The 12,255-nt window shown below is 41.4% G+C and overlaps 1 protein-coding gene across 1 annotated transcript in view; it reads left to right on the top strand.

The window, feature by feature from the left end:
• Nucleotides 1-12,255, top strand: part of Rimklb (ribosomal modification protein rimK like family member B) — a 39,041-nt gene that overhangs the window by 11,197 nt on the left and 15,589 nt on the right. The window contains exons 2-3 of the mRNA XM_021190556.2: nucleotides 3,795-4,019; nucleotides 11,379-11,609. Of these exons, the coding sequence (XP_021046215.1) occupies nucleotides 3,845-4,019; nucleotides 11,379-11,609 (406 nt within the window). The 5' untranslated portion in view covers nucleotides 3,795-3,844. The remainder of the gene's footprint in view (nucleotides 1-3,794; nucleotides 4,020-11,378; nucleotides 11,610-12,255) is intronic.

Here is a 12,255-nt window from a genome sequence, read left to right as displayed (position 1 = left end):
CTGCCTCCCAAGTGCTGGGACTAAAGGAGTGCGCCACCATGCCCAGCTGGATTTTTATTCTTATTAATGATTTCAGTCCTCACAACTGAGGACTGAATCACTAGATTCACTAGATAGAACGTGCAGATACAGAGGGTTAAGTATATTAAGGAACTGCTGCCTACCATCTGATGTTAGACCACTTGTTATATGACAAGTGTAGGAGCCTGCTATGGTGCCACATGCATTTAATCCCAGCCATGTTTACATAGCAGGATTCAGGCCCCTCAGACTTACATGGTATGACCTTGTTTCAAAAAACAACAGCAAAAACCATGGTTGGCATAATAGATTAGCAGGTAAAGGTGCTTGCTGTCAACTCTAGCGACCTGAGTTTTATCCTCAGAATTTACATGGTGGAGAGAACTGACTAGGTTAAGTTGTCCTTTAACCTCTGTCTGTATTAGTGCACTGGCACGTAAGTATCCCCCCACACACAATAAATAAAAAACACTCCCCAAATTATAGTATGATAGTGATAGAGTACAGGTGTAATAGTAGACAGGGCATCTTTAGTATATTAGAGACTGCTAGAGAAGAATCAGGACAAAGCTATATAAGGTCTCAGTAACAGGAAGTTTTTTTTAACCCTTCAGACCACAGACTCAGAGGGAGAGGGGAACATACATAGTATCCTTAATTTTTTTCACTTTTATTTTTCGATGTTATACTTTCTTTTTTTGAAAATTGCTATCAATCTGCAGTGGATAGTTACAGCTCATTGAAAATTCTAAGTCTTCATAAAGTTCAAGGATTTTGAGTTTTGAGAATATTTTTTATTAAGGAAATTGGAAATAGGAGCTACAATGCCTAAGCTTTTGAAATTATTTGCAAGGTAAAAAAAGTAATCGTTTTTAGCTTTAGTGTGTGTAGTATAAGAATTAGAAATTTGTGAAAATAAAGTCGTAGTCTAAAGAATGTAGAGCTGGGTTTGGTGACCTTTGCCTATATTCCCAGCACTGGTAGTGGGGGCAGGAGCAGGGTTAGGGTGCAGTACGGTCAGGGCAGGTTTGAGACTCTTTAAAGGAAAAGATCTAGACTTAAAACACTGAAAACATAACTTGATTAAAAGAACTTCATTATTTTTAGCCTTGTATGCTTTATTTGCATGCTCATGCTGAACTTTGCAAGGGAAAATTGTCAAACCTGTAGATGACTCAGACGTTCAGAGCACTTGCTACCCTTGTAGAGGATCCAAGTTTGGTTCCCATCACCCATGTGGTAGCTCACAGCATCTATAATCATATTTCCAGGCTGTCTGCTTTCTTAGCCTCCACAGGCACCACATATGAACCTGGTGCACATAACAAACCTGTAGACAGACACTCATACACATTAAGTCAAAACCTACTTCTCACTAAAATTCAATATTTATACCTGGTTGGGTACACAATTTTGCCTTCTTTGGTTGTCCACAGGGAGGAGAGTACAGATAGCATTAGCCCTCAGAAGAAACATTTGTCCCTTCCAGGGAAGAAGTGCAGGCTTGCTTTCTAAGTTTTTCTAAGTTTTCCACAACTATGGTTAAAGTAAAAGTCTTATCAAAATGCTTTGTAGAAAAAAATGTTTGGCTAGGCATGGTGACATGCTTGTTGAGGAAAGTTGAGTCTGGAGGTAAGACCTTGTCTCAAAACAAATTACCACTTACAAAAAAAAAAAAAAAAAAAATTTCTGTTCAAGGAAAACGGAGCGTAAGTTTGTATCTTGTAGGCTCTATAGGATATTGGGAAAATATAAACATTTTTATTTATATTATATATCTCATCTTCTAATGAGATTTAATTAAACTACACAATCATTGTAATTTACAATTTTCCAAAATAGGGAATGATGGCATTGGCTGGATTTCTTCTTAGCTTTAATTGAGTTATTATTGTATGTAGCAGAGATTAACCTCTGGCTTAAAACCATTGGTTTACCTTGTGATAGAAATGGTTGTGATGTAAGAGAAACAGCATCAGTAGATGTTTTAGTGATAGGCTTCGCAAGCCAAAATACTAGGGTCTATACTTTTGGCTTATCATATGGGTTTGTGAAAAAAGTCCTCCCCGGATGGTATCTGGGAGAATGGGGAAGGGTCCATTGAAGGACCAGTTCTGTCTTGCTACTCAGGAACCTGCTGATCTGCCTTGCCTTTGCTTCCTTCTGATCTTGACCTTTGTTTCTGGATTGAAATCCATGCTGTTTGGCATGATAAAGTCTTAATTCCATCTGCTCACATGCTCTGCATCAGTGGCTTCAACTAAGCATGTCAACTGAGTGCATCAGGAAGCTTTGATGTACTCTGGGTGGGAGTGAGAGATGTGAGTAGGGTTGGGGAGTTAGTTCTCTTGCCTGTTGCCCTCGCTCACATGCTCACATCCAGGATGCCGTGGGCAAGGGAAGGTTTAGGGTTGTATTTGGGGGGGGGGAACGGAAGTGAAAAGGTCTCATTTTGTAGAAGAGGCTGGCCTCCAACTTATCTAAAATAGGCATTTAAAATGTTCTCTTTATTATCAAACTGTGAGTGATAAATTATTTGCTTTTCAGGAAGACAATTTTTTAGCTTTTGTCTGATTCAGACTCAGAGAAATGGCACTCTGTGGAAAAGATCCTCTTTTTTTTTTCTTGGTTTTTCGAGACAGGGTTTCTCTGCGTAGCCCTGGCTGTCCTGGAACTCACTCTGTAGACCAGGCTGGCCTCGAACTCAGAAATCCGCCTGCCTCTGCCTCCCGAGTGCTGGGATTAAAGGCACCACCATGCCCGGCAGCATCCTCATTTTTTACACTCTAGTAAAATATGTTTCAAATGTTCTATTTAAAGAAGGGACACAAACTAAACTAAACACTAAGAGTGCTGTCCCTGAGCAGTGGTGTACAGTGATGGGCATGGGTGTTGCTTGCATCATGTGGAACTCCTTTTGTTATCAAAATCTTTCCTCTTTTAAGTTACTACCTAAGATGCTGGGCTTTGCTTATGTAGCAATATGATTTTCACTATTATTGTAAAAGAGCAAGGGAAAATTAAATATAAAACTACAGACTTAATGGGTTATCTAGTGATGGGGAAGTAGGATATTACCAACGATTTATACAAATCGCTTATACAAATACAAATATAAAGGATTGCCTTTTCATACTAGAAAGGGAAGGAAATTTTTTTTCCCCCAAGACAGGGTTTCTCTTGTAGCTCTGGCAGTCCTGAACTGGCCTCCAGAGACCCACCTGTCTCTGACTGGGATTAAAGGTGTGCACCAGCATGCTCAGCTGGGAATTAGATTTTGTATCATTAATTTTTTTTAGGCTTATTAACTGTGCATGTACACCTTTTGCAGTATATGCTTGCCTGTTGCCCACATGTGACACCAGGTCATAGGAGGGTGTTGAATGGAACTGGATGGTTGTAAGCCAGTGTGTAGGTGCTGGGAAGGGTGAAACAGTACAGATAGGCGATCAGATTAAGTATAATTCCCAAACAAAAGTTTATTCTGTGACCTGCTGTATTGTTAGCTTCCCCAGGGGAAATGGAGAAATCTTATTTTCTGAGATGTCCATATTATTACAGGTATACCATCAGGGAGAAGGTATTTGTTTGAATCAGGTTGGCCTTGGGTTCTCTGTGCAGCCAAATGTGACATTGAGCCCCTGACCCTCCTGTGCCTAAGTAGTCAGATTAGCTGGAGATACCCCTCTCCACTCCTGTGTTTAGTTAGCATAGAACTCTTATCTGTGAAATCAGATTTCATCAATCTCATGTGTATTTCCTTTCCCATCTAGATAAAAGTTTACATCAACTAATCCAGAAAAGGAAGAACAAGCAGACCGAGATGTGTAGCTCAGTGAGTGGTAAGCTGTGGTTCTTGACAGATCGTCGCATCAGGGAGGACTACCCACAGAAAGAGATCTTACGAGCATTGAAGGCCAAATGCTGTGAAGAGGACTTGGACTTTCGGGCTGTGGTGATGGATGAGATGGTGCTGACAGTCGAGCAAGGAAATCTGGGTGAGACCCTACTACAGAGGACAAGCCTACTCACAAGGACTGCCCTCACATTGCAAGTCTGTTTATAGAAGACATAGGAGCGCTCCTAGTTCCTATTGTACTCTGTGTGAAGGAGCTGGAGATCTGGGTTCAAGGCCAGTCTGGTGTTTAGAGTGAGTTCTAGGACAACAAGGACTACATGGCGAAAAGTTACTTAAATATACAAAATTTAAATAACTTTTTTTAAGGAATTTCTTTTCTTCTTTTCTAAGCCTCTTAAGGAATTTCTTAACTAATGGGAATTAGTTAACTAATTTTTTAACTAATGTGACTTTTTTTATCCCTTTAGATAATATCTGCAGCATTAATTAAAATAACCTATTAGATGTGGCTCATGATCATCTGCCTCAGGTGGTACATACATTTCTAATGTCTCACATGTGTTCAAAAGATAATGGGTCTGGTGGTTCATGCCAGTAGAGGCATGGCTGGAGATCATAGCCAGACAGCTATGAGATAAAGAACTTGTCGCCACAAACAAAATAAATATGAATAAACAAACCTGGGGTAGCCTTTGGCAACTGCTGCTACTTCTCCTTCTCTTTTTCTTTTTCTTTTCTTCCTCCTTTCTCCCTCCTCCTCCTCCTCCTCCTCCTCCTCCTCTTCTTCTTCTTCTTCTTCTTCTTCTTCTTCTTCTTCTTCTTCTTCTTCTTTTTTTGTTTTTTTTTTCTTTTTTTTTTTGTTTTTTTTCGAGACAGGGTTTCTCTGTATAGCCCTGGCTGTCCTGGAACTCACTCTGTAGACCAGTCTGCCTCTACCTTGCACTGGATGTAAAGGCATTTGCCTCCCACACCTAGCACTTTTCATTTTCTAACCATGATGACTGCTAACCAAAATTTGGGAGATAGAATAGGACATCACTCATTGTGATAGTTAGTCTACATGACTAGATAGATGATGGTCAGCTTCACAGGATCTAGAATTACCTAAAATATGTGCTTCTGTGCATTCTTGTGAGGCATCTTAACTAGGTTAATTCATAGGTAAAAGTCACCTTGTGAGCAGGACAGTTCTTTGACAGGGATCCTTCATCATTGTATCTAGGCATTTTTAATATTTTTAGATTATTACCTTATGTGCATGAGGATTTTGTCTGCATGTATGTATGTATGCCTGGTGTCTGTGGAGGTCAGAAGAGTGCATTGGATCCCTTGGGAAGATTTTGAGCCATTACTTGGGTACTGGAAATCAAACCGTGGTCTCCCTCAAGAGCAACAAGTGTTCTTGACTGCTGAACCAACTCTTCAGCACTGTATAGTATACTAAATGCCACCTCTTGTAGGAAGATGACAAAACAGCCTCTTTCACAGACCTTTTTTCTTAAAAATGTTTTTCAAGTTCTTTTTCTTTGGAAGATTTCATCAGTATACACCTAATTACAGAGCAGAACCAAATTATTCTGTTATACTAAAGTGGAGTCGGTTGACCCACCCAAGTTGGGCCTGTGGGCCTCTGTCCTTGAACTGCCAGTATCCTTGCTTATCTCTTAGTTTTACTGTCTGTGGTTTTGACCTAAGACTCCCTGCTTCATCTCAAAGCCACCCCATTTGATAGCAAGACTCCTTGTTTTCAGAAATTGAGTACTTGGGTCAAGCTCTTGTCATTTGACCTGTAGAAAGGATAATGAGACAGCCTTCATCAAATAAGTGGCAGATTTCCAAGTTGCATGCTTATACCATAGCCCAGGCTGGCCCCAAATGTTTAATGATCTTCTTTTTCTACCCTTCAGGGATGAAATTAGTGGTGTTGGTACCACATGTGACTCTCCTGAATGTAATTATAAATGGCATTAATATTTTTTTAATGAGCTTTCTGCTCTGAAATGACACCTGACATTAATTTGAGGAAAATTCATAGTTTAAAATACAGTATCTGCCTCATATGGATTATATTTCTTATTGTCACACTTTAGTTTTTGGATACTCTTTTTTAAAAAATTACCTTTCATTTTTAGACGATTGTCATGCTAATTAAGTTCTGAAATTAATTTTCTAGTTAAGTCCACTGTAGTGAAGTTTCTCCCAGAGGCCCTTTTTTATCAGTGGTTTTGAATGTACCGTTTTTGTCTGTTTCTGTTTGTTCTTGTATCCTATCTGCTTTTCCCATAGAAGGTCTTATGCTATCAGTCACTGTAGCCTAGGCTGTCTTGGACTCGTGCCGGGATCAGAGGCCTGAGCCACTGTACCCAGCTTAGTAGTGATTTAACATCTGACCCTGTGTCTGCTTGTTTACTTTCTTCAAACTATTGTTTACTTTTCTATTGGAGTAATCAAACAGCCCAGCAAACCCAACCTACAACTTAGGTGAGAAATGGGTTTATTTCAGCCTACTGTTGAGTCTGGCATTGTAGATAAGTCAAGGGAGGAGCTTCAGATTGCTAGTCACCAGTAGAGTAAATGCGTGACTGTTCGTTTGCATGTGCTCAGCTTGGTTTCTGTGCTCAGGAATTCTGCTTAGAGAATGGTGTTGCCCTTAGTGAGCTGAGTCTTCACACCCTGGTTAAGGTAATTCAGACAGTTCTCCACAGACATGCTCACAGACAGCCCCCCATTGAACTCGCTTGCCAGGTGACACTGGGTTGTGTCAAGTTGGCAGTTACTGACGGTATCTTTACCTTTGTGTCTTGTTTGTCCCATGCAGCATGGTTTTGTGGTGGTGGTGAAGGGTCTCAGTGTAAGCCAAGCTGGTCTGGAACTCAGTGCAGGCTGGCTGTGAAATTGGCTCTCAGGTAGTGCTGTGATCACAGTGTGAGTGACAGCCTGGCTAGCTGCATGATTTCAGCAGAGAGCCATCTCCTAATATACACACATCAGACTTTCCTTCTAAAAGCCAATTTACTGTTTTACTCTACATTTTTTTCTACTTGGATTCATATCATCGGCGCACAGGGTTCCAGTATTGTATATCTATGTCAACTTATCTGTTTCCATATTTATTTTTGTGGTTCTGGAAGTGAACTTAGGGCTTTGTGCTTCTATAAAAATGCATACCACTGATTACATGCCCAGTCTAACTTACTTGATAATGGCTATTCTAATGGATATGAAATACTGGCTCATTATGACTTTGATTATTGGTGTTGAATATCATTTCAGTTAGCAAGATCAGCAAGTAGTCACTCTCTAAGTAAATCTAACTGGATACAGTGGTAACTGATCAAAGTTGAGTATCCTTTCAAGGGAGAATGGTATTTTGGAGAAATACATATTTAAGTCCTTTACATTGGCTTAAGGAGAGTTCTTGAGAACTTGGGTCTTTTCTGAGTATGTTTTACTTGGGTTTGTGTGTATTTTGACTTCCTTTCTGTTTTTGGCTGTCTCCATTTCCCAGCTATTCATTGCATCTTAGCCACAGGGCCAAGGTTGTTGCTGTGTTCCTGTAATAACTTGCTTCAGTTACCTTTCAGGTAGCTTTCAAAAGCAGTGCCTTTATCTTTCCTACCTGGGAACCTTAGGTAAAACAGGAATCAGTTCTTTTGCAGTACCCTGATAGATCAGAACATTGCAAGTAAGATCTGTATTACTTTCAGTTCCTAGGGACAGTTATTGTGTTGCAAAGTTTGTAGGAGACAGTGCCTCTACTCAGAAGGGGGCTATAGGGCACAGGTAAGATAGGAAAGAATCCATGAATCTGCTTTATGTTTTTGAGGCTGGGTCTGGTGTTAGCAGGGTTGCTTCCAAATTCATTATGCAACTAACTGAAGCTAGCCTTGAGTCTTTTGATGATCCTCCCCTCTACCTCCTAAGTGCTAGGTTTACAGGGGTATTCCAACATATCTGGCCCTTTGTTTTCAGTATGGCTATTTGTGTATTTGAGTCTCTCTGTGTAGCTCTGGCTGGATCTTACTTTGTAGACTATGCTGGCTCAAGGTCCCTGCTCCTGATTCACAAGTGCTGGGATTTATAGGTATGCCACACAATGCCTGGATTTCTTTTTCTGTTTTATTTGTGCATGGCTACTTTACCTGCATGTGTGTACTACTTTCATGCCCGGTTCCTGAAGAGGCCAGAAGGTGTTCCATTCTTAGGAACTGGAGTTGCAGACAGAACTGCCACATGAGTGTTGGGAATCAAACACAGCTTCTCTGGAAGAGCAGCCACATAACTGCTCAGCCCCCTCTTGAGTTAACTTACACAGAATAGTAATTTTGACATGCTAGTCTGAATAATTTGTAAAAATGTATAAGCACCTGCAAGTGTGTATGTATGTATGAGTGTATGTGTGTGCATGTATGTGCTTGGGGCAAAAAGAGGTCAGAAGAGGGTGTTGGAAGCCATGTTGTAAACCACCATATGGGTGCTGGGAATTTAACCCTGGTCCTCTATAAGAGCAATAAGTGTTCTAGTCCACTGAACTAAAAATAAAAATATTTTGGTGTATGTATATGGTGTATATGGGTGTTTTGCCTGCATGCATGCCTGCATACCACATACACCAAGTGTCTGCATAGACCAGAAGAGTGTTGGCTCCCCCGGGACTGGACTTTTAGATGGTTGTAAGCCACTATGTGTATATTGAGACTTGAACCCAGGTCCTAGAAAGAGCAGCCAGTGCTGCTTGCTGTTTAGCCATTTCTCCAGGGGTGGATGATATATAAACTCAGATGCCCTCGCCCTACAGCACGTGAGGCGGGGTATCATTATCACCACCAGCTGTGATCTTAAGCTGGTTTCTGTTTGCTTAACTTTTAAAAATAATTTTCCCCTTTGTAACTAAAATACTTAAGATAGGGAAGATTCCTTTGAAAAATGTAGATCACTTCTCCTTAAATGAGTGGGTGCTGGGAATTGTAACTGGGTTGTAGGCTTAGATTTTTAAAAACTTACTTTAATAAGGGTTCTCAAATCAGCTGCCCTGCTTCTAGCCCACTGTCCAAAGGTAGGGGAGAAAAAAAATGGTAAATAGGACCATTGTCCAAGGGTAGGGGAGAGAGAAAAAATGGTAAAGGGGATGTGGCTCTGTTTAGAAGTTCTTTGGGGCGATTCCAGTCTTTGTTGCCAGGATACCAGCAGTCCAGTTCAATAGTGTCAGGATACTATCAGTCCAGGCATGAGTCAGCGGGAGCCACCAGGGCCAGTTGCAATGCCAGCAGTTCTCTGCTGTGCCTCTCTCAACGAAGACTAGAGACCAGCACCACATCTGCCTGTAGGCTGCCATGTTTTCCATCATGATAATGGTGAAGGCATGGGTGAGCCAGTCCTGAGGGTTCAAGCAGGAGAGCTGGCCCAGCCCCTTGCCAGCTCCAGCACTTGGGAGCGTGGTTCCCATACCTTGACTGGGCAACACAGAGAAGTGTGGTATGGGTGAGCTGAGCTGACCCTACCTCCGGCCAGTGGTAGCATTGGTTGGGCTAGCCAGACTTGTGCTTGTCCTGGTGATACCATTGTGGAAGAGCCGGCAGGCTGATCATCTCAGCTGCCAGTCAGGTCTGTAGGTTTTTCTTAAGTAGGCAGTTAATAGTGTGAGTCCTTATGGTCCTGTCAGACATCCTTCCTCTTACCTTCCTCTCTCCTGCTGCCTCCTCCTCTAGGCATTCCTAATTAGAGTCCCACCCTGCTCTTTCCTGATCCCCCACCCAGTCACCTCTACTTTGCTATCCCCTACTTTATTGCTACCCTACCTCACCCTCCACCTTGGCAGAGGTTCCTTTTTACTTCTGGTTTTTGTAGTTACATTTCCTAGAGTAAGATGCAGGGCTAGGACCCTTATGAGAACATACAGTGTTTTCTCAGTATATCTTCTAATTCTATCCATTTGCTCACAGAGTCCATGCTTTCATTTTTGTGTGTTTGTAGCCCAGCAGCACTCCACAATGTATATGCACCACATCTGCCTACTTGTTTCTTGAGGGACATCAGGCTGTTTCTGTTCTCTGACTGTTAGAGCCAAGGGATATAGCTGAGCTGGTGTCAGGAGAGTGGAGTGGGTCAGAGGGCAGATTTATGGTTAGCATTTTTTGTTTGTTTTTTTCGATTTTTGTTCTTTAGGGTTTTTTGTTTGTTTGTTTGTTTTTTGTTTGTTTGTTTTTTTTGAGACAGGGTTTCTCTGTGTAGCCCTGGCTGTCCTGGAACTCACTCTGTAGACCAGGCTGGTCTTGAACTCAGAAATCCACCTGCCTCTGCCTCCCAAGTGCTGGGATTAAAAGTGGGCCACCGCGCCCAGTAAGAATCACAAACTTTTGATTTGGGACAATAAACATTTATTTTGTTTTTGCTATTCTATTTGTGCTGTCCTGGAAACTGCTATGTAGACCAGACTGGCTTCAAACTCACACGTTTCTTCTGCCTCTCCCTCCTGAGTACTGATTCCACGTGCTTCCATAACCAAGTTCAGTGTTCCCAGGCCCATTTTTCAGATGGGTTACTTGGTTTTTTGTTTTGTTTCCCATTGTTCTGTTTTTATATTCTAATTATTACTTCTTTGTCAGAAATGTATAGCTCAAGATTCTTTGGGGTTCTTCATTTTTTTTTTTTCTTTCTTTTTCCTTTTAAGTAATTACGCTGACTGCTTTCAACTGTGACCAGGGTGCAGTGGTCCACAGCTGACAGTCTCTTTTTGTTTAAGAATTTATTTTATGTATGTGAATACACTGTCACTGTCTTCAGACACACCTGAAAAGGGCATTGGATCCCATTACACATGGTTGTGAGCCACCATGTAGTTGCTGGGAGTTGAACTCAGGATCTCTGGAAGAGCAGTCAGTNTTCTTAACCTCTGAGACATCTCTCCAGCACATCCCCCCTTCCTTTAAGTTGATTGTTTCTTTAGTTGTGACATCCTACTTGTCAGGTCTTGGTCTTAATTCTTGGGCAAATGGAGCATTGTTTAGATAGTCCTTTCCTAAACAACCCCGTATTGCTCTGGATACTATGTATTCTAGCGGTTCAGGGTTCAGTCTTAGGTCTTTGATCCATTTAGACTTAGTTTTTGTGTGAGGTGTTAGATGGAGTCTAATTTCATTCTTCTGTATGTGCACTTGCAGTTTTCCCAGCTCCATTTATTTATTTTTTGCTAGTATCATACTCATATTACCATGATCTAGAATGGTAATAACTCCAGCATTGTGGTTGGTTGGTTTGTTTGTTTTGGTTGTGTGGGATCTTTGTGGTTTCATAAGAATTTGAGGCTAGTTTTTTCTTTCTGTGAATGAGATTGAGATTTGTGTTGGAATTACATAGACTATATTGTCACTTTTTAAATAGTAAAGAACTTGCAAAGAAAAAGTCCTGGCCTTGTACTGAGACCCAGCAGTCTCATTAGTGGATTACGGATTGAGCCACCATGACCTCTTGTTAACACTCCTTCACTATTCTGTTTCAGGTCTTCGGATCAATGGAGAGCTAATCTCTGCCTACCCACAGGTGGTGGTAGTGAGAGTTCCAACCCCATGGGTGCAGAGTGATAGTGATATTACTGTTTTGCGCCACCTAGAGAAGATGGGGTGCCGATTGATGAACCGACCTCAAGCCATCCTCAACTGTGTTAATAAATTCTGGACATTCCAAGAGTTAGCTGGCCATGGTGTGCCTCTTCCAGATACTTTTTCTTACGGTAAGTTCACAGATATGAAGAATGTATCTTTTGGGGGCCTGAAGAGATGGCTCTGTAGGTAAGAGTGCTTACTTTATTAGTGAGAACCTGAGTTCTCATAGCCTGCACTTCTGTGAAAGATGGATGTGTTCATGTATCCTGTAGCCTCAATGCTGTGCAGGGTGGACAGGAGATCACTGGCTACCAGCCTAGCCCCAGGTTCAATGAGACACTGTCTCAGGGAATAAGGCACTTTCTAGTGATAGAATAAGACACCTTGGCACACTTTTTTTTTTTTTTTTTTAATCTCTTTTTTTGTTGTTGTTGACACACTTTTATGGTTATGAGTGCTCTATCTGCGCGTAGACCTGCTTGCCAGAAGAGGGCATCAGATCCCAGTATAGTCAGCTATGTATGGTGAGCTATGGTATGGTTGCTGGGAATTGAACTCAGGACCTCTGGAAGAGCAGCCAGTGTTTTTAACCCCTGAGCCATCTCTCCAACCCCCCTAGCATCCTTCTAGGATATACACATGGACTAGTGCATGTGTCACACATACACACAGAAACACATAAAAAAGAGTTTAGTATCCCATATTTAACTAATAGACAAATGATTGGACCAGAAAGAGCTTATCCTATAGAAGTAACTTTCAAGATGGTTGTGG

Source organism: Mus pahari, chromosome 2 (assembly GCF_900095145.1).
Source record: "Mus pahari chromosome 2, PAHARI_EIJ_v1.1, whole genome shotgun sequence".
NCBI classification, from domain to species: Eukaryota; Metazoa; Chordata; class Mammalia; order Rodentia; family Muridae; genus Mus; species Mus pahari.
Note: the sequence above shows the minus strand (reverse complement) of the source record. Positions and strands in the feature narration are given on the sequence as shown.